This window comes from Peromyscus eremicus, chromosome 12, assembly GCF_949786415.1.
Source record: "Peromyscus eremicus chromosome 12, PerEre_H2_v1, whole genome shotgun sequence".
Taxonomy (NCBI): Eukaryota; Metazoa; Chordata; class Mammalia; order Rodentia; family Cricetidae; genus Peromyscus; species Peromyscus eremicus.
The window spans coordinates 50,838,140-50,861,126 of NC_081428.1; the positions used below are offsets into that span (position 1 = coordinate 50,838,140).

Below are 22,987 nucleotides of genomic sequence, written 5' to 3' on the forward strand. Positions count from 1 at the left end.
GGGACGCTAAAATAGCTAAGTCATTGATCAAACAATAATTTCAAAAACTTATCACAATGAACCGGACATTTCCTGATCAGTGGGCAAAGGCAGCATCGGCTGCTGTCCTGCCAGACAGCTGATAGAGAGACACCCGATCTCTTCATGGACAGGCACTGACTACAGTGTCTTCACATGTCATTACTTCTTGCTAGGGTGGCAAATTTTGCCACAGCTTAAAAAAAAACCAAAACAGATTTACAAAACTCAATGTAATTGACAAAATACTCCCCACCATGTGCATACATACACACACGTGAGCAGAGCAGCTATGTGATAAAATCAATTAGTAGAATCACTAGGTGGGCCCTGAGGAATGCCTCTACTCTCAAAGCATTATTTAGTTTTTAAATAAACAGTTCCATGTGCATCTAAAATGCTATCAAACTAAACTATCTGGTTGTACACCTCATTACCAAAATGCTACTCTTAAGATAATGCATCATAAAATGACAGACGAACTTGACCTGAATTGCTATAAACTCCTCAGTATTTGGGCAGTGATGGAGCATAATGGCAGATAAATGTTATCAATGTTTAGCCTTAGCCACGACTCAGGCTTTTCAATTGTGTAGTTCCACCTGCCCCCCCCCATTGATGCACCTTTCAAAACTCTGTGTGTGTGTGTGTGTGTGTGTGTGTGTGTGTGTGTGTGTGTGTGTGTGCACATATCCATGCATGTGTTAGCTGCGAAGGCACAAGGGCTGGCAAAAGGGAAGGAAAGAGAGTCGCGGAGGACCCGTGTGTTCCGTTCCTCCTGTGTGACAAATCTTAGACTTTCACCAGGCTTTACCACGTCTCAAAGCCTGAGAGCTATAAGCAGACATTGTCCCAGACAAACGCCACTCCAGCCAGCGTGAAGGCCATCAGGACAGCCTTGCCTTTCCATATCGGATGGGGTGCTGTCGGGTTCCTTTTGGATGCAGAAAGAGAATTTCTGGACTCAGTTCTACTATCTTCACACCTTGAGGAAAGAACAGATGAACTAGAAGAAAATAAAGAGACAAAGAAAAGAAAAACAGTTTAAATCAATAATTAGCTTCCTTCAATTTAACTGAGTTAATGATGGACTGTTATCCCCACACTAAAGACGGCATAAGGAAGACGCCACCTCGTCTTCTGATCAGTCCTCCTAAACCTTCATCACACACCAAGTATGTCTCAGTCACATCTGAAACTGTCTTAAGAGACTTTGGGGGAATCTAGAACTCCTATTCTAAGCCTGAAGGTACATAATTTTACTTCGAACAACAAGCGAGGTAATGACCCGGTCCATGGGGTCCATGTTGTCCACCCTGGCTTCTCAGCATTAAACATAATCAGAAACTCAGAAATCCAGTCAGAACAAGCATTTTTCTCTTTCCCTACACAATTACACAGTTCCTCTCACAAAGGCAGCAACCACCCAGTGCTCACTATATAATGGTGTCCACCTAGGCGGCCATTTGCTTTAAATATCTATGTACACCTCTATGGGCAAGTCAGAATACACGGGGCTTCTTGGCTTTGTGAGTGTACAGAGCACATAAAGCCCACGGAGTGTAGGAGCCAAGCCAAGAGACTCAGCAGTCTCTTTCTCAAAGGTGAGCCCCCTCCAAACCAGTTCAGAGAGTGCTCTGACGCTGCTGACGTACTCCAGAGGCCTCTGGCAGCTTCCCTGTGGCTCCTCGGCTCCTCTGGGATTGGACAGAAGGTGACTCTGTGCTTCTGTGACTGCTGCTGCACGCTCAGCTGCCCACCGGGCCTCCGCCAACCGCTGGTTTTCCTTCAGCTTTTGAATGGTTTTCTGCTGTTCCTCGAGTTTCTTCTTTTGCCTCTCAATCAGCTGTTGCTGGTAGACATGGCGATGGTGGAAATGCCTCACACAAACAGGCTCTGCTCCCTGGCTAGTGGTCCCAAGCTTTTCATGGCTACCAGGCTGTTCAGAGGTCTCAGCATCTGGAGTCTTGGAATGCTTTGTCCCAGGTGTGCTCCCAGAGACATCTGGGAGGGGACCCTGAAAATTGCCTTTGGTTGTTCTTTCTGGGGAATGGCTGAGCACACAACCACTGCTCCGCATGGGTGGCTTTTCCCATGAAGTGGGCATGATGGTGACCTGAGGAAAAAGAGAATATTCTAACTTAATACTGATGAGCTGAGATCCTGGCTTGGTCTCATTACTGCTGTTCTGTTCAGTGGCACAAGTGCCTACACCTCAGCTAGTTGCCCTGATCTCCAGACCTTGCCCAGGCACCTCAGACACCACCAGCTTAGCTCTGTGAACCACTCAGGATGTATACTGGGCTCCCCATGAAGAGTGAGTGGGACATACCAGGGCTGTGAGAGCTGTTGTCATGGGCCAACACATCTGCAATGAGCTGGAAGGAACTGCTTCTTCTGGTTTTATGGGAGAGTATTTCATGAAGCTCAGGGGGGCCTCAAACTAATGATCCTCCTGCTTCCTCTTGCCAAAAGTGCTGGAACTATAGGCGTGCACAACATGCCCAACCTTCTCTTATGATTTTCTCAAGTTCATTTTGTAACTAGACAAGTTTATTTCTTACATTATAAAACTTTTTGAATGTAAAATTGACCCTTAAATTTGTAGAAATCTTAACATTTTGTGACATGGAATATGTTTTTTCCTCAAGAATGTTTGGAAACTTTCTTCTTCACTTCAGACATTTGGAGGCTTTTTCTTAAGTCTAAATGTATGTATGTATGTATGTATGTATGTATGTCATATAGTAATTTTTTGTTTTGCACAGGTAAAATACTTTTTGTTGACTTCTTTTATTTAAAGGTAACAACAGTAAGAACTTGGTAAGAAAAAAGGTTCCTTTTAGCCATTTCTTAAGATCTGTTCTTAAGGCCTGTTCCGTCTCTACTAAACTCATCCTTAAATAGAGTACAGATTTCAACCCGAGGTCTGGTTTAGAGACTAATCTCCAGCTCTTCCCTAACTCTCTGTTTTGGGAAGTTTTTGGAAAGCCAGGGCTATGCAAATATCTGCACTACATAAGAACAATTTAATGTAAAATTGTATTAGCATACAATGTAATACCTTTCAAAGATGTAAACTTCATTTATTGACAGGATTCATACTCAGTGACGTTATCCAGGGGGAAGGAAAAAATCATTCCTAACAGCAAAACTTACTCTGGCCAAAATTTGTGTCAAGTTAGAATGTTTGAGTCCATGATTTGAGCAGCTGCTAATTCTGCCATGTGCAATGGCATAAGCAGGAAAAGCCATAAGCTGTCCTATGTTAGACGCCTTCAGCACTACCAGGGTACCATCCTCAGGGACTCAAAAGTATTGTTCATGCTGATGGAAATGCTTTCTAAGACTTAGCTGAAGTGAGAGATGTGATACATGGAAACTCTGACATGTTAAAGACTTTAAAAAATAACCTTTTAGTTTAGAAATGTCAGTGGACATTTATTCATGAGAACACCTGCTTATGTAATTTAGCATCAAGCAGGGTAGATGTTTTAGGTGCTTTTAAACCTTGTGGTAATGACCCCTTATTAGCCCAGCAAGACTGCATAAAAGCCTTGAGTACAGCAACAAGGTTGCTTTGGGATCATGGTAACTTCTGAAAGTAACAACAGGAGAAGGAGACAAAAGCTTCATGGTGCAGTTTGTACTCACTGGAAAGAGCTGCACAGTCTGCTCTACGCAGAGGAAATTACCTACTAGCTAATGATCATTCTGAAATCTTTCAAGGCATTTCATCTGTTCATGTTTTACTGTACATCCCAGAAAGAATGGAGTTTATTTTGTGAACCATAAGGTCTATTTTAGTCCCTTGTTTTCTTTTGTTCTGTTTCTTTTCACAAAATTATTGGCTTGATCAAACTTTTTCTTCTTCAGTTTAGATACTTGGAAGCTTCTTCTGAAATGTGTGTGTGTGTGTGTGTGTGTGTGTGTGTGTATGTATATATATTATACAGTATTTTTTTTTACACAGGAAAAGTATTTTTGCTGACTTTTTTCATTTAAAGATAAGAACAGTAGAACTTAGTAAGATATAAATCTTTTCTGGTCTCAATAGAGACAAAATTATCTAGCTGATATAAAGGTAGATAAAATGCCTGGGGGAAGGGCCTAGAATGTTGCATAAGCCCCAGTAAGCATTCTTAGGAGCCTTCTTTGCTGAAAGTATGCTTAAATGAAAGCCAGCCTGCTTGCTCGCAGTAATCAGGGTATAAAGCAAGGCTGAGACCCTCAGGTGCCCAATTTAATTTTATGTGTCTGAGTTAAGTCCTGAACAGCAGTTCGAGCAGGGTGGAGGCAGAAGATCTTCTCCTAAGGCTTTCTAACAACAAGACAAGTGCAACAAGGGAGAAAGACTGTCAGGAGTGACCTCATAAACATGAACAGCTGGGCACAGCACCAAACTCCAAACCAAACCAAAACGGCAGAAGACCAAGTGGACAAAAGGTCTGCATCACACATAATCATGTACGTATCAGTATTCCTAAAAGTATAAAGAACTCCTGTAAATAAAGAGGTACATACACAAGTAGAAAAATGAACAAAGGTACTAACAGGCGACTTACTTATGCCATACGTCTATATCCATGTCTATATGTATATATAGGCAATATAAAAATGCTTAACTTCACTAGTAATAAAAATGCAAATGAATAAGAAACAATAAGAAAAAAACAAACATGCATTCTGTCTGAAACTATTTACCCTAAGTAAAGCATTATGTATACATGCCAAGACTTAGTTACTAGTGGGATGTTGAGTGAAACATTGTTGAAATAGTGACAACTTAAATTTCAGCAGCCATCTGGGAGTTAAATTCACCTAATGTCATGTAGGCATTATAAAGCAATAGCAGAGAACTGTAGTCCATAACCAGGGTAGGTATTCAGTTCACCTGCAGAACTAAAATTACTGGTGCTCCATTTCCAGAAATTCTGATTAGTAGGTCTACCTCTGAGAGATACTTTTAATGAAGAATTATGGCTAAGGTATATTAATAACATAAAAATGTCCATGTTCTATTTAGAAAATTGAACATGTTTATAGGAAAATAAAAGTTACATTCATATTAAAAAACAAACAAACAACTAACCAGACAAACCCCACAGAATACTCTTGCATAATCCCAACACTTGGGAAGTGGGGTCAGGAGGGTCAGGAGTTCAAGGCCAACCTTTGCTACTGTGTGTATTTTAGGCCAGCTTGTACTATATGTGACCAGGACTCAGAAACAAGCAAAGAGGGGCTGGAGAGATGGCTCAGTGGTTAAGAGCTCTGGCTGTTCTTCCAAATGGACCCAGGTTCAATTCCCAGCACCCACATGGCAGCTCACAACTGTCTGTAACTCCAAGATCTGACACACTTACACAGACAATACATACAAGCAAAATATCAATGCACATAAAATAAAAATAAATACATTTAGAAAAAACAAACAAACAAAAAACCAACAAGCCTTCCTTTTCCTGATTATGGCAGGCTAGATTTCTTCAGTGACCTGGTTAAGGGAAATTTAAAGCTAAATAAAATATTAACAATAACAAATTTATATATGCCTCAGTAGAGAAAAGAATAGGTAACTATACTTCCATGTTACCTCTAGATAATGTAATTATAGACTTGGTTGTTTATTGAGACTGGCCTTGAACTCACTACACAGCGCAGGCTGACTTGGAGATTGCAATTACAGATATACACCATCACCACTGACTTTTTTTTTTAATTAAATTCTTGGCAATTTTTCTCCTACCAAATGGTCACAATTAGTATGAACAACTTTTCTTATCAGAAAAAAAAAAAAACAACTTAAGAATACATTATATCATAAGCTTATCCAAACAGGAAACATGTGAAGATCATAGGGAGCTCAAGAGTTGTCAGCAAGCTTTACCCATCTCTTTCCACGGGCCTTTCACTTAGCTGTTATGAATCCCTTCTGTATCATGTCCTTACCAACTTCCGGCTAGCCCAACATTGATGTATAACTATTAAAAAAATATATTCGGTTAAGGAAATAATCACAGCCCGAGTGGTAACCTCTGTGTACTGTAGCAGCCCTAACCTTTGCATGGCCTAGACAAGGCACTCTGACTTCAGCTGCTATAAAGGGGCAAAGCTCAGATGCAAATCCATAATAAACAAAGGGAACAGTGTACCTTTCCACTTTCTAATGGCGGGTCCACTGTGGCTGTCGTCTCGGCAAGAAGACGGATTCCCGATGACCCATTTGAACGGAGTTTCCCGAGGGAGGCTGCCTTCAGCAGCTCATCCATTTTCTTCCTAGTTTGCTCCTTTGCTAGCGCCAGCTCTCTCTTTATAACTTCTGAACCATGCCAACGCTGCCATTCGGAAAAGCAGTAACGAAGAACTTGCTTCCGGTTATACTCAGTAGCCAGTTGTTGTTTTCTAAGAGACAAAGTACGCCCATTAAAAAAAAAAAGAAGAAGAAGAAGCCTTTATAGTATTAGCTCATAATACAAATGAAACATAAAGCCAAAGGAGTTCCTGAGATGCTCCATCTTATCATGTTGTAGTAAACTAAATGGAATTACTTATGTTCCTCGGAGCAGACTCTAATCAAAGGCATTAACACCTCAGCATCACCTTTGAGAAGAAAAAGCAGTTGTCCCAGTAAGACATATTAATTTATATTATATACACATGTAACTATTTTGAAAAGAAGAATGTATTAGGGAAAGAGAGATTCAGGTCTAAGGCAGGTTAGGAGAAAACTCAATAACCTAGCCACATCACTCAATGGTGCCAATAATTATGACTTATCACCGGATGGTGGCGCACGCCTTTAATCCCAACACTTGGGAGGCAGAGGCAGGCCAATCTCTGTGAGTTTGAGGCCGGCTGGGTCTACAAAACAAGTTCCAAGACAGCCAGGGCTGTTACACAGAGAAACCCTGTTTCAAAAACCGAACAGACAAACAAACAACAAGAAAAAAGACTTCTCAAAGTCTAGGTCAAGGCCTGAAGGTGATCTCATTACAGACCTGCCCAGGGAGAGGAGCACTGAAGAGGACTCATTTCCCAAAGCCCTGAGCTGAATGAATGGCTCTGATGTGAAGAGAGATAGCGAAGCACTAGACACACGTGAAGGCACAGGCCAGGCTCCAGCTCTCAGGGAGCTCATCCATCACCTAAGAAAGAGCTCCTTTGGACTCCCAGAACCTTCGTAAACATTAGTGACCCTGGCTGGTTGGATTGAGAGTGGACATTATTGATTTCCCTATGGGAATCATCCCTAGGAGACATGGTGAAAGTTGGTCAAGAATTCAAGCCTCGGGGCTGAGGAGAAGGCTCTGCAGGTAAAGCATTTGCCACACAAATGTGTGGACTGGAGTTCCGATCCCCAGAGGCCATGTTAACAGCAGGTAGCTGTGGTGGCCTGTCTGTAATCTCAAAACACAGGAAATGGAAAGAAGGAATCCTTAGAGCAAGCTGGCTAGCCACACTAGAAGAGTACCCACTTCAGCAAGAGACCATGACTTAATACATAAGGTAAAGAGCAATATAAGACACCTGACACAACCTTGAGCCTCCATCTGCACACATGTGAACATCACATCAGCACATATGCAACCTTGGGCCTCCATCTGCACACATGTGAACATCACATCTGCACATATGCAACCTTGAGCCTCCATCTGCACACATGTGAACATCACATCTGCACATATGCAACCTTGGGCCTCCATCTGCACACATGTGAACATCACATCAGCACATATGCAACCTTGGGCCTCCATCTGCACACATGTGAACATCACATCAGCACATATGCAACCTTGGGCCTCCATCTGCACACATGTGAACATCACATCTGCACATATGCAACCTTGGGCCTCCATCTGCACACATGTGAACATCACATCAGCACATATGCAACCTTGGGCCTCCATCTGCACACATGTGAACATCACATCTGCACATATGCAACCTTGGGCCTCCATCTGCCCACATGTGAACATCACATCTGCACGAACACACCACACAGGCTCGGGACACAAGCCTAGAGGTTTCTTGTATCTATCTGTTGGGGGACAGTTATCACTGTGACCTTGGAATTTATTCTGTTATTGATTATGTGGCATCAGGCGTCCATTTAGAGACTTTAAATCCAATATCATTTATTTGCTTTCTTGATTTTATCTTGTAAACATAACTGAGTTCTCCATAGCACTGTTTGCTTAACTCTTTCTATTAAACATTATATATACACTCAGGGGTTCTATCAAGAAAACCATAACCATTTAAATCAGTGAGTAAGGAGAATATTTAAAACCATAACCATTTAAATCAGTGAGTAAGGAGAATATTTCTAGAGATTAAAAAAAAAGATTTGTTTACTTTTGTGTATGACTGTTTTGCCTGCATGTAAATACATATTCAGACCATATGCATGCATGCAGTACCCACAGAGGCCAGAAGAGGGAGTCAGATCCCTCTGGAACTGCAGTTACAGAAGGCTGTGAACCCCCACAAGAGGGTGCCCCAAACTGAATCCAGGTCCTTTGCAAGAACATCAAGTACTTTTAACTGCTGAGTCATTTCTCCAGTCCCATTTCTATAGTTTTTCAAAAATGTTTACATGACTTCTGACCTTCTCTGATGGTTACCTACAGTGAAAAATGTAACGATGTAGAAGTTTACAAACTTAAATGAAACAAAAGTTTCACCAAATAGTATTTCCCCTTCCTACCAGAAATGCACAGCTCTTTCTCTTCTAATCTAGCCTCGATATATGAGTACCTCAGCTGCCATGGTTTCTGCATACCTTCTAAAACTGTGCAGACTGAACTCCCACTGTAACAATCTGAAGAAGTGGGGCCTTGGACAGGTGACTAGGGAGCTAGAGATCGTAGCTCGGTGTTACATGCTTACCAGCCAGGCAAAACATGAAAACGGCTAATTAGGCCACGAAGGCTCTGCCCCTAAGAACAGACCGATGCTCTTGTCCTGGAGGTGGGTTACCAATGAAAAGGGAGAGCCCCAGCTCCTACCTGCCCAGTGTGTGCTTGCCTGCCCTTGTCACACTAGTACTATGCTCTGGGCTCCTAAGTCCCCAGGACTAGAAACCAAATCAACTTCTATTGTTCATAAATCATTTGGCCTATGATACTCTGCTACAGCAGCAGGAAAGTGACCAGGACATTTTCCAACAGCATATATCATTACATTTAATTGATTTTCATAATGGTTGATTATAAAGTTGATGATGGCTGACGAATACTTGGTGACTGGCAGAGAGTTTCCATAATAAAAGTATATTATAAGGCATAATAAATATGTATGTATTTTTACTATAGTGGAAGTAAATTAAGTATCTAACGAGACTGACTTGATACAATTTTTAGAAGAGGCAGTAAGTTAAGGAGCAGGGAAAGCAGTAGAAAAGGGGCAAAGCTAAATAAGGAGACAAACAAAAGCCTAGCGTTCTCTCCAGTGAGGAAAAGTCATACATTTTAGGACAGAAGACGCTGGTTGCTGAGTCTGATTAACGTGAAATCCAATTTACATCCATCTTCTCAAGAGGGAGAGGTGTGGAGGTGCCTGGTGTGCTGAGATCATTTTCACAGCACAAACAGCCCAAAGCAGCACTGACTGGGCTTCTGACCTTCAGTTCAGTTCTTTAGCTGCTACGAAAGACAAAGAGAAAACCATCTCTATAACTCCATCAACACTAAGAAGGGAGGAGTATGAGGAGGGGGACGTGCTTGTTCCAGTGCTGAGAGCCCTCGGTGATGGCTGCACAGGAGATCTGGAATGCAGTTAGCACTTCCGGCTTTGCCAGTTAAGGTGGAGGGCAGAAGACAGACACTGAAACCAGAGAGGCCGTTTCCATGCCTGCCGCTCTGCACTCCATTTTGGCACAGTGACAATGTCCCATATGAACCAACGTCTATACTTTTTAAAAGATTGCTAAAAATACAGCTAGTTCTGAAACGGGGGTAAAATCACCTCAATCTCGTAAAACCTTAGTGAGATGCAATCGCTTAGTTAAATTCACCTGAAGAAAAGGCTCAAGCCACAGTTCCCAGTAACCATAAAGAAGGACAGAGTGCCTTATGGAAAACAGCCTGTCCCAATATGCTTGTGAGCTAAATCAGAACATTTCTAGCAAGAATGTATAAATTGATCATCATAATTACATAACTGCCGCAAAGAAAGGCTGCCTCTGTAGGCTTAAGAACACAAAACAGGAACGATTTAAATAGGAATTCAAGTGTGAACCAAGTTGCCCAGGATCAATACCTCTAATAGTGCTTTCAGTGAGAGGTGTGTGATTTAGAACCCTGAGGTCAGGAGAACTCCAAGCAGATCTGGGATAGTGGGCAAGTGGCTGATGGTCTCTAAGCTGCAGATCCATCCTCAGAAATGGTCCTGAGAACTCTACACTGCCTAGTCTTCAAATGTTTTTTTTTTCCTGTTGTTACCTTAAATAAATAAAACAAAATCTAAAAATATAGAATGAAATCTATAATAACGTATTAATGCTATCTTACAGCAAGACTATTGGATATCTAAACCATGTCTTCATGTTTACACTCTTTTTGGGTGGGGGTCACATGGTGGATGTGTGGAGGTCAGAGGACAACTTGCAGGAGTCGGTTCTCGCCTTCCACCATGTGGCTTCTGGGGATGGAACTCAGGTCATCGGGCTTGACGGCAGGTGTCTTTATCGTCTGAGCCATTTCACTGGCCCTGTGTCTTGAATTTTTCAAAAGGGATGAGAGAGGATAAATAACCACACGCCGGTGATCTGACTAAGTGCCAAAACCTGATGCAGAACATGATCACAGCAGTGACAGGGTCAGCTGCATTTGAGATGAGCAGGTTCAGCAGGAATAGGAAAGAGCAAGCTAATGCATTCCATAATGTACCAGGTAGCCCCCAGGGAAACAGGGAACAGAAGACAATTTTGTTTAAAGGAGTTTTTAAAGTGAGCCAGGCAGTGCAAGTCTGGTCCTCTGACAGATCTTATTAGGGGCTTCGCCGGATGCATATGCCACGTGGCTTCTGGCCACTCACCTGGGAGCTAGGTGAGCACAGAGGGGAGGTGACTGAACATGATTAAAAGAAGTACTCTGTATTTGATTCCCCGCAGAAGGCTGAACTCAGAAGAAGTGTTAGAAATGAAGACTTAGGGACAATCAGGGACTATAGGAACAAAGAAGTGGGGGGCTTGAAAAATGACAGGGAGAGATCAAGGCATGTTCTAGGCAGGGCCAGAGGACTGCAGATGGCAGCCCAGGACATGTGGAAGGTGGTTGGTACAGCCTAGGGCAGGTACTTCCCAGGGAAGTCCAGAGGAAGCAGGGGAAGAGAACCCAAGAAAGGCCGGCAGACGATACTGAAATCAAACCCTGCTTGTTCCCATTTTCCTGGAGAGCTGTCTATAAATTCAAGGAAGAAGGGAGAGGAGAATAATAGATATGGAGCCAACCTGTGAAAGTGAAATGCTAAGGAAATTGACACTGTTAAGATTTCGATACCACCACACCAAAGGTGTGAATAGTTTATGGCATTACCTAAGCAAATGAAACTGGAAATGTTTGTTATGCTGAAATTATAGTATGATATTATATTAAAATTTAGTAAAACCATTAGTCACAATAACCTTTTCTTTTTTTAATTTAATTTTATTTTTTTGAGACTAGGTCTCATGTAACCCAGGTTGGCCTCAGACTGGCTATGTGCTAAGGATGACCTCCAACTCCTCATCACCCTGCCTTCTCCTCCCAAATTCTACGATTACAGGCATGCACCATCACATCCAACATAATCACTACTTCTAAAAGAAAAGAGACGGATGGAAATAGAATGACCACAATTCCTACTAGAGAAAGCAAGACACATTTGTAGAATAAGGGGATGAACCCTTGGAGTGGAGGTGAGGCTGTGCACAGAAAGCCAAGGAGGTTCCTAAATTATGAATAAGAACAGAGGGATTTGTTGCTGCTTTAGAGGGTGAATGGGAAGAACAGAAGAAAGCCCACAAGGCTGGGCCCTGCAGGGGAGCAGACCCTGAGGAGAAACCTCAGTGGGTGCAGAAACTGGAGATGTGGATTCAGCTCACAGCTGAGTAACAGACAAGTGGTTTTAACAGCATCCACAGCAGACGCGATGAGCCACAGCATCACCTGTGTCCTGTCACCCCTGTGGGGGGCCCCTCTACCACTGGCTCTCACCCAGCCATGGCACTCACTGGAGCATGAAGACTCCAGTTCAACTGCAGGGAAGGAAGCACCCGAACCTCCCCTCACTACCTGGCTCATTCACCACTCTAGTCAGTGTCCACCGAGGCAACGCCGAGAAACCTCGCTGGGCACGATGAAGATGGTCCAGGGTCTGAATTTCCTAAATCAGTTTCTAGGACAATAGTCAACACACAGAGAGCTGGGGACTCAGAAGGGTCTGAGCTCCTCCGTCTCACTCCTTTCTCGGATGACCTGACATCTGTTAGTCCCCGCCTTTAGTTTTCCTATCACAGTCTAAAGCAAACTGCAACACAGCAGACTCATGGCTAGCCTGGGAACCCCAACCAAGACGCTGTTGGTCCTGACTGGGGGCAGCACTGTCTGGCAGGGGCACCCCAGGACAAGGCTCTCGGCCCACACTCGCTCCACCCGGCTTTGTGACTCACTTCTCCTCTCAGGGCTTTCTCGTCCTCCTCCCTGAAGCCAGGGGCTGGATCAGACATCCTAAGATGTCATCCTGCTCGAGGGTGTGTTTTGTTCTAATGCTTTATAGTAAAAAAGTATTATAAGTTCAATATTTTCTAACTTCAGCGGTTAAAAAAAATTTAGTACCCATTCTGAACATTTAAAAATAGACACCTGAAAATAATTCAGATACCAGACTAAAAGTTCTGAGATCTTAAAAAAAGTTGGCACATTATACTATTATGAAATCTCCATTTAGTGCCTTTATATTTAAACTGTTTAATTGGAATGGAATCCTGAGTTCTCCAGATTTTTCTTCTACAAGTTTCTTCTGGCATGCAAGTCTTACAGGCGGCTTGAACATTCACTTTCCACTCTATGCCCTTACGCTGTCTCCAGTTCGCATTCTTTACCCAGCAAACCCCCATCATTCAGTTTTCCAGTAGGCTGCCATTCCAGTTCCTTACAGCAATCATGAGGTCCTGAGATTCTGGAAAGAGATCAAAGGAGAGTTTTCTCCAGTAGCCCTTTCCACTAAAGATGTCCCCACTGTATGGTACAAAAGAAAGGCTTTAGAAATGCACCTTATAACCAACTAATACTTAAACCCCTTGTCCTGGCATATACAGCTTTTCATGGGGGCTGGAGAGGCTCAGGGATCAGAAGGCCACATGTTTATCTCCAGCCAAACCAGATGGCTACACTTTCCTCTGATGAAGCCTGCTTTACACAATCTGAGACACCTACCCGACCAGTGACATTTCGCTCTGTTGTGTTCCTAGCAGCAGAAGGGAACTTACTGTACAATATGCTGAACACCTGTACTGTCTCCAGATACTGTTTTTCTCGCATAACTGAGTTCTTTGAGGACAATGGACCAAGGGCCAAATGCCTATATATCCTCATGTGACAAACGCCTGTATAACCTCCAGGGTCTGATGCTATCATCGGGGTGCACAGCTATGCCTTTCAATGTAACAACTCTTCCACATACCATTCACTTAGTTTTTCATCTTGAATGAATGACAGAGTCGTCAGTAGTGATTATACTTAAGAACATAACGGTTCTTTCTGCTCCTATGACATTGATTCTAGAACAGAAAGGTGATGGGCTGAGGGTCTGTAGCCCAGTAGTAAAATATGCAAAGCCCTGGGTTCAACAGCCAACACTACTAAGCAGCAACAAAACAAAATTAACACACAAAAACAACACGCTAAGTTAAACTTGGAAATGAAAAGAGAAAATGTATTTAATTTTAAGATAATGAGATAAAAGAAGCTTTATTTGACAATAAATTCTGTGTGACACAGCACCAGCAAAGAGGGACTTGATCTAAAAGCGTCAGAAACCTCTAAATAAGGTGTGGAACAAAAGACAGCAGTGTGGGAGGAATCACTGTTGGCAGGTTGGCCCTCCCAGATGGATGTTCCCTGCGTCCTTAATTAACATTCTATGTGCAGACAGCAATTCTATCAATGAGAATTATTGGCATATGAAGCAAACTCCCTCTTCAGAACTGTGAGATGGTACAAGGTGCAGTGCTGTTCCCTAGCAATGGAAGCCCAATCTTTCCTTTACAGAAAGGGAACGAGATTCATCGGCACATTTTAATCAGATAACCGCTTTGCTTCTCATTTTCAGTAAAGTCTCTCTAGCTGGGGTAAAACAGGAGAACAGACCACTGTATCCTAGCTGATTGTAGAGGACAGTGTTTCTGGAGCTGATTTCCGGCCTCTTCAGAGGGAAGATGCCCTAGATAAGCACACCAGGAGGATTTTCAGGGTTGAAGTAATGTACCTGTTCTCTTCCCTAAGGTCATTTTCCAAGGCTTGGGTCTCCCGCTCCATCTTCTGGGATCGTGTATAGTCTCTCCAGGCTCGCAGGACCTTCAGTTGAAGCTTCCAGTCAGACAGGGTCCCAGCTTTCCCCAGCTTAATCCTATGATCCAGAGTCAGCTTGTGCCAGGCAGAGAAATACCGTTTTTGACACTGAAGTGGAAACATTTGGAAAATCACCACCAATCAGCTTTTGTGTTTGAAATATGCCACATTGACAGCCCTGTCCTCAGATTTTCCCATCACACTTGTCTGAACAAATCTGTTACCTGTGTTTCTGACGGAATGGAACAAAGCTCAATTCTTTCATGCTTATAGGAATGAGAAATATTTAAGTCAGGCATCAGAGGTACCCACAGCTCCATGACTTAAACTGAAATACTTAATTCTCATCACAGGGCACTGGTCCTGTGGTAAACTGGGATAGCAGCTCATATCTTAGACATGAACTAGAGGCCTTGAGAAGCTTGAGAGAACAGATTCCAACCTGATCTGCCCCGCAAGGCTTTATCTTGAGCTTCAAATAGTAAGCCTTTAGTTCAATCCTGTCTTGAGTACCACTCATGTCCTTCATGAGTGAACATGGGAGTTCTCAGGGGAACAGAATGGGGTCTCTGTTCCTTGAAAACAAGGCATCTAAAAATGACGAGCCTCGCTGGGCTCCCACTAATCATGTTGTTGGGGTTTGGAGGAGAAGGCCTAGAGCTGTCCAGGCCATCATGTGCCTATGCAGCCAATAGCAAATTAGACAAGGTCCACCACCCTAACGAAGGCCTCAGGGAGTACTTCACTCATGATCCAGGTCTAAGGAGAAAACCACTGCCACTCACTCCTCATCTATATACTCTATCCTCATGAAAACATTCTGTTCTTTCTAGATCAATCTACTATCATCTCTTAGCCTCAGCACTAATGTCACACTTTCCCATCTCTTCCTATTAACCTCTCTGTCTTTCTTTCCTGCCCCTTCTCTGCCTACTTCAGCACTTATTCCCCACAGATAGTCCTATAGCCAGCTCTTCCTCCACTGTAGAACTCCTCCACTGTATTCCACAGCAAGCTTTCCATCTTTCAGCCAAGGCACCCCCACACTTTATCAGACTCTCAAGTTTTCCGATGTCCACGAGACTGTGGCAGTCCCGAGAGAAGGGGACGGTACCCTTAACTGGGAATGTCAACATGATGGGAGCTCCAAGTGTGAGGTCAACTGGAAAGCAATGTCCCAAGAAGCGGCTCTCCTGGGAAGGATGGGTTTCAAAGCCTTGAGCCTAACTCACAGCCTCTTCTTGTAAAAATACGTAAGGGATGCTATTTCAACATTTACTAAACACCTGCCACTGTGCTTCCGTTTGGGAACTCTCAACAAAGTTGTTGAAGAAACAGTCTCTACTTTTGGAAGGTTATAGGGGAATAGGAGAGAGAAATAAAAGGCTGGGGCCAGTGAGATGCCTCAGCTGGTAGACATTTATCCTGTAAGCCGGACAAGCCGAGTTCCATTCTAGAATCCCCAGAAGGAGAGAACTGGCTTCACAAAATGGTTCTCAGTGCTAGCTTGTTTTCTGTTGTTGTGATAAATGCCACGAATGAGAGCAACTTCGGGGAAGGAAGGCTTATTTGGCTTACGAGTTCCAGTCCATTGTTGAGGGAAGCCAAGGCAGGAACTTGAGGCAGGATCCAAGGTTGTATACAGTCTACCAAGGCAGGGGAAGGGTAACAGACACAAAGGTCTCTATTTGGGCCCTAGATCCAAGGGTGTATACAGTCTATCAAGGCAGGGGAAGGGTGACAGACACAAAGGTCTCTATCTGGGCCCTAGGTCCAAGGGTGTATGTAGTCTATCAAGGCAGGGGAAGGGTGACAGACACAAAGGTCTTGCAGTAGTTGTAGTTTGGGGCAGTTGCACATTGTGTCCACAGTCAGGAGGCAGGGAGGGATGAATGTTATCTAAGCTGGCTTTCTCCTTTTGATTTGGTTGGGACAGTCCCTGGGACGGCTCTTCCCTCTTCCCGTAAACCTCTCTGCACACTCCCTCCCAGGTGTGTCTCCTAGGTGACTCTAAGCCCAGGCAAAGTGACAATGAGGATTAAAGGTCACCCTCTGTAGCCCCAGGAAACTGTCTGCTTCTCCTCATCAGTTCAGTCTAGAACAGTGGTTCTCAACCTTCCTAATCCTGCAACCCTTTAATATGGCTCCTCATGTTGTGGTGACCCCCAACCATTAAATTATTGCTGCTGCTACATCATAACTGTAAGTTTGCTACTGTTATGAATTGTAATGTAAATATCTGATATGCCACCCTCAAAGGGGTCTTCACCCACATGCTGAGAACCACTGGTCTAGAACGACAGTGGTGTTCTAGCCCTTTGCTCTTTGTAACAAGAGCTATTTAAAAGCGCACTAGAGTTGGAAGAGGAGTGCATTCTGTTTAAGCCAGGAGAATTCCATTTCCCTAGCCATGGAACCAGCATGGCCTCTCTGTCTTTCTTTCTTACTGCATTCATTTCTGTATCTGGTTTTTCTTGCTGATGGTTTCCAAATGTAATCACGCATTCTCCCCTAGCTTCTACCATCTCTTTATCAAGCTGCAGTGATGTGCTTGGTATGGTAAATGAACCAGGGAAAATGACTGTGGGGATGAGCTGTACCTAAGTGTGCATCTATAATAATTGTTCAAATACAATACTACAATGTGAGAGGAAGTTTTAAAGTGAAATGCTGTCTCCCCCTTAAAATCTTCCACAAGACAGCATTTGGTTTTTAAGGATTCCACTCAAGAGAAGAAATGACAGCCCACCCTGCTAAATTTATTACCTGCACTGGAGTTGCCCTCATTCTGTTGGCAAGAGCAGCTCTTCCCTGATGTGTAATCACACTGCTGTCACTGCGGATGATTGACACTAGGTGGAACAGCAATTTGCTATCTAATCTTCATTGTAATTCTAACCCTGTCACTAGAGATTCTTGTTCTGATTAATGAAGTGGGTAACTCATCAAAATTCTTCAGCTACTTCCCTTTTGTCAGAAAGCTCGCTGATAATTGCATCAAAATTCTCTGTCATGGAAAAATAAACAATGAATTGTAAAGAGGACAAAAATGTCAACAAGTTTACAATTTAGTTTTGCTGAATGGAACTAACTGTGCTGCAACCAGTAGTCTAGGGGACTTGGCTGAGGTTCAAATGTCAGGAAGAAGGCTGCCCTCCCAGGAACGCCCTAGGGACTCCTTTCTGCTCCCAGTGTGAAAGGAACACATTCCATGCTGCGACTGAAGAAACCTTCAGTGCCTTGTTTTCCTTCGGGAGCACTGTTTGTAAGAAGAACGCACACAGGAGCTACACAGAACCGGTGCTTGACACGGATCTTCACCACAGCGAGGGAAGCCTGCAGTGGGAGGGGCCAGCCTTGAATTCTGGGATGGAAACCAAGCACCCTGTGACCTATGCGACTCTACTCTTCATCATTTTGCCCCCACCCTCCAAAGAAAAGAAAGCTGTCAGGTGCATGGAAAACTCCAGAGGCCTAAAGTCTGACCACCTCTACCAGGAGACATTTCTACACTTAATTTCATTCTTTCTTCTTTTAAACTTTTTTACAATCCTTAGTTTCAGAAATTTAACAAGTATATCCAAAAGTACAGCAAAAAAAAAAAATAAACCTTCACTCAGCTTTACAACTTATCAACACTTTCACCAATCAACAGCTCTGTCTGTCTTCCTGCACCTTTCCCTCACCTGCAGAGTTTAAAAATGAAGACCAGACATCAGACACTGGAACATTTTACCCATGAATGTTTCAATATATATAGGCAACATAAGGATGTTTGGTAAATTCTTAATGCTGTTAAGAAGTCCAATCAACAATATTGTATTTATCGAATAGTTATTCTGTATTGTTCTAGAAGGAGTACTTTTAGGAAGCAGTTGTTAGTCTTACCACAATGTAGCTTACAGCCTGATCACTATAGGATGGGCTCCTTTTCCCAGCATAGCCTAGACTACATCTCAGGATACCACCAAGTCTTTAGGGAAGACAGGTCGCTGCTCCTCGTGGTCTTTCCTTTTCCTTTGAGATGCTCTCATCTCTCATCAGTCCCTATTTTCTGTTTCACCTTCTCCAGACCTGGGCATTTACACACATAAACTATGCTACGAACACGTCTTCTCTCAGAGGACACCAGGCAAATGCTTGTTTCAGCTCCAGGGTGCTCCAGCAACAAGACAATGAATGAGTGATGCCACTGTCCTCACCCACAGGAGATTTTTACAAGTATTCACCAGAAATGTCTAGTGTTCAAGAAAAATTATTCTACTCTGTAAACTTTGAGAGAATGGCCTGGACTTATGGCATAGGCTTTCCCTTTAATCTTTAAAAGCAAGATTTAATCAGTATCTTTTTTTTCAAAAAACAAAACAAACAACAACAACAAAAGCAAACATATTGAAAAATAAGTATTGGTAGAGTAGCTGCCAAGAATGTATGAGGCCCTGGGTCCAAGATCCAGCACTGGGAACAAACACTGCTGAAAATAGTGACCTCTGGGCCTAGAGCACTTTTAAAGGCCTAACACTGGCTCTACACTCTATCCCCTCACGAGAATGGGCAAACTGGCTTGGCCATGATGAAAAAATGACAAGAAAGAAAACTCTGTGTCAAAATTGATAAAATTTTAATGGGAAGTTTTCTGTAAAGTTGGCTATATTAAAAGTACTGCATACCTGTCTCAAACACTTTATAAAATGTATCCCACATAGTGCTTTTGGCAATAAACCTAGGGGGCAGAGTTTCACCAGTCTCCACCCGCTTCCTTTACGTCTTGGCATCTCTTTCTCTACAGTTTGATTTGCAAAGAGGCCCCTCCCCGACACGGCAGAGGACCGTGGCCATGCCACTTCAGAAATGGTTTTGCTTTGGTGCTCTGTAGGCATTCTGATAACAGGAAGATCTCTGGAAAGGAACCATGCTGTATAAATGAGGTACTTAACTACAGTTTCCAGCATCCTGCCAGGAGAAAAAATGCAGAGTCCTCCCCACCCCCATATCACCATGTTTTCTTGGTCTAGTTTAGGATGGATTTTTGGAAGGCTCTACGCCACAGGCATAATATTAACAATGATTCCTGTGGGTCATTATTATCTCACCCTCTAGCAGAAAAACCCAACCAAATACGAAAATCAAAACCTTCTCCCCAGAGAATGCAGATTTAGGCTAATATCACCCCATGTTCCATTGTTCTCGGCCACTTTCCCAAGCAGAAGGGATAACAGAGTTTCTAATCTTATTAAACAAAAATGTATTTCAGAATAGAGAATTAAGAAGGCACTTTCCAAACAGTGTTAAGAATTTCATAGTTAATCCCATGTTGTGTCTGCTAATTAGCTATGACACGTGAATTGCTGAATCTCCCTAAGAGATTCCACTGCCAGATCAAAGAGAAAATAGGATCGGCTCTACTGGAAAGTTACTATCCAAAAACAAGTCGTGACAGAGTGAAGAGGAAAGCTGAGGAACGTGAGGAATGAAGCGAATAAGTGCCAACCTGAACGTGTGCACTGATAAGAGAGGCCAGGTCTCTCCGAAGTCTATTAATTATACGGCCCACCAGCACTAGGGCAGCCGAGGCAAGTGGACAGCTTTGAGTCTGAGCCCAGCCTAGGTTACATAGCAAGCTGCTGGCCAGTCTGGGCCATGCTATGAAAATCTGTTTCAAAAAAAAAAAACCCAAGACTAACTAACTAACTAAATGGCTTAAATGAAATGTTAAGAATTTAGAGGTACAGCTAAAACCCAGAATCAAAACTCAAAAAACGATAGAGACCTACATCGGAACAACTCTTAGAAAGAGATTCCATAAAGTCTTCTTGATAATATTCTTAAATTTATTTAAATTTACTTTATGTGCATTGGTGTGAAGGTGTCAGATCCTCTGGAACTGGAGTTACAGACAGTTGTGAGCTGCCATGTGGGTGCTGGGAATTGAACCCGGGTCCTCTGGAAGAACAGCCAGTGTTCTTAATCACTGAGCTATCTCTCCAGCCCTCGATAATATTTTATATGAGTATCTCTATCAGGTGTGTGCTGTGGAACATTCTGAGCACACAGGCTGTTTTCTTGCCCTGATGTGAGTCAAAGGACATTTTCCTCTTATTCATCGTGTGGCTGGTGAAGGCACCTTTGGGCTCTTTTAGAACTAGACCTGTACTGGAATTTAACAAAAGACTATTTCCAGTTATGTCTGTGTAAAGGTATGAGGAGTCAGGTAGGTAGATTTTACTGTGTTTCAGAATACACTGCAGAAATATCAAGTTAGAGGTTCAAGACCCATATCATAATAAATAACGCAGCCACACTGAAGGGGAAGAGAAGAACGTGAACAATGTTAGGAAATAATATTTTGACTGAAAACTGTAAGGCTAAAGTAAACAATACACAAATATTGTATTGTAGTTAGATATGCTCCCATAGTTGTTTGGGAGTAAGAGTTTACACAGTCCAGGCTAGCCTCTAACACACTACATATCAGAAAATGGCCTTAACTTCCTGATTCTCTTACCCCACCTTCCCTATGTTGAGAACATATGTGTGCCTCATCATACCCAGCTCCTGGATTAGCAATTCTCAAACTACATTATAGCAAAGTAGGCCTTAACTACAAGTCAACAGAATGTATATAACGGGCCAGCTTTGTTACTGTCAGGGAAAGAGGTATGATGTGGGGAGAGTCACCTAGGCTACACTGAAAATATCATGGCTTCACAATGATTAGTACAAATTAGACAGTCCAGATGTAAATTACAAATAAGGGTGAAGGGGGAGGAATAACATGACACTCATCCCTATACTGTTGTACTGGAATTAGAGGTATTAAATTATGTATGTAATATATATACAGACAGACATAAACAGAAGGTATGAGCAAGCACGGGTTAGTAGACATAGATTGATTTCCTTCTTCTATGTGCTAAGAAGGGACAGAAATAGCCCCCACCTCCAAGCAGTGTGCACAATAGGGTTGGTTTCTAAAGATCATTCTCTTGTAAAAAGAACCAGGATTCTATGTACAAGTGTTGATTTCAGCACTATGGCAGAAAAAAAATAGACCTGGAGTATCCTGTGGTGCCATTAAAAACTACCTAAAAAGAAATGGAAATGGTTGAAAGGGCAGAAATGGCAGAAAGCTATTTCAAAGGCCAAAGATGAGATCCTTTAAGCTACAAAGTAGAGAATACCATAACCCAGAGAAAAATAAGTATTGGTGAGCCCACACTGAATAAAATCAATAATTACATACACCAAGTGGGTGATGTTCTAACAGGGTCTCTCTCAGTGGTACCAATTTCCTAGATTGAGCACTAGACTTGCTCAATACTGGAAATGGCTGGTGACAGGGATTGAAACTGTCCATATAGTTTTTGTAACTTTTCTGTACACCAAAATCAACCTTCAAAATAGAACCTTAATGTATGAGAAAGAAAAAAAAATCTGTGGCAAAACAAGAACCATTCATTCAAATGTTGTCACTTTTACTTTTCAAATACACTGACATGTCCTTTTGAAATAAAGCAATCAGATTTAGGTTGGTTATTAGTTTTGTTATTGTTAACTCTGTAGTTCTATCTAAAACATTTATTATATCTAAAATACATACAGGGTCTGGGGAGATGGCTCAGTGTTTAAGAGCATGGACTGCTGTTCTACTAGAGGACCCAGTTTCAATTCCCAGCACCCACATGGTGGCTCACAACTGTCTGTAAACTCCAGTTCGCACGTGCACGTGTGTGTGTGTGTGTGTGTGTGTGTGTGTGTGTGTGTGTGTGTATGTGTGTGTAGCCCTGGCTGTCCTAGAACTCAGTATGTATATCACGCTGGCCTCACATTCAGGGATCCACTTGCTCCTGCTTCCCAAGGGCTGGGATAGGCGTGAGGCACCACGCTTAGCCCATTTCCTATTTTTCATTAGCAATCTTTACTCTTGTTCTAGAAGCGTACACTAATTACACCTATCTCTTGAAGGATGCAGAATCTAAGAGTCCTTGTCGGTCTTTCTCTTAACCTCTGAGCCATCATCTCTCCAGCCTGGACTTTCTCAAATACTAGTCCTAACTCTTAACATTTGCTTCTAGTTCTGAAACTAAAACTCTGATTAAATTTTTATTATTGGAATAATGACAACTTCCTTTCCATCAGTCAAAGATGTCACCATAAACTATGTCCATCTTTTAATAACTCATGTTGACTCCTTTTTTCCTTTTATCTTAGTTACGCATATCACAAATTCCTGTTATTGATTTCAGGGCCTTTATAAGTCTATTCCTACATTTATCAAGCTCCTCAGCATCTTCCTACACTCTTTTCTCTCTTGTTAAATCCACTCATTTATGTATTCATCCTATTAACTTTCATGAATTTTAGCAATGCCTAAGGCCCTACTGTAGGTGTTGTGGGGGCCAGAGAATATACAT

At 42.6% G+C, this 22,987-nt stretch overlaps 1 protein-coding gene across 1 annotated transcript in view; it reads right to left on the reverse strand.

Moving 5' to 3' along the window:
• Nucleotides 1-22,987, reverse strand: part of Ccdc191 (coiled-coil domain containing 191) — a 66,204-nt gene that overhangs the window by 18,745 nt on the left and 24,472 nt on the right. The window contains exons 8-11 of the mRNA XM_059277635.1: nucleotides 14,491-14,681; nucleotides 6,174-6,423; nucleotides 1,674-2,134; nucleotides 921-1,024 (exon numbers count right to left, since the gene is read on the reverse strand). Of these exons, the coding sequence (XP_059133618.1) occupies nucleotides 921-1,024; nucleotides 1,674-2,134; nucleotides 6,174-6,423; nucleotides 14,491-14,681 (1,006 nt within the window). The remainder of the gene's footprint in view (nucleotides 1-920; nucleotides 1,025-1,673; nucleotides 2,135-6,173; nucleotides 6,424-14,490; nucleotides 14,682-22,987) is intronic.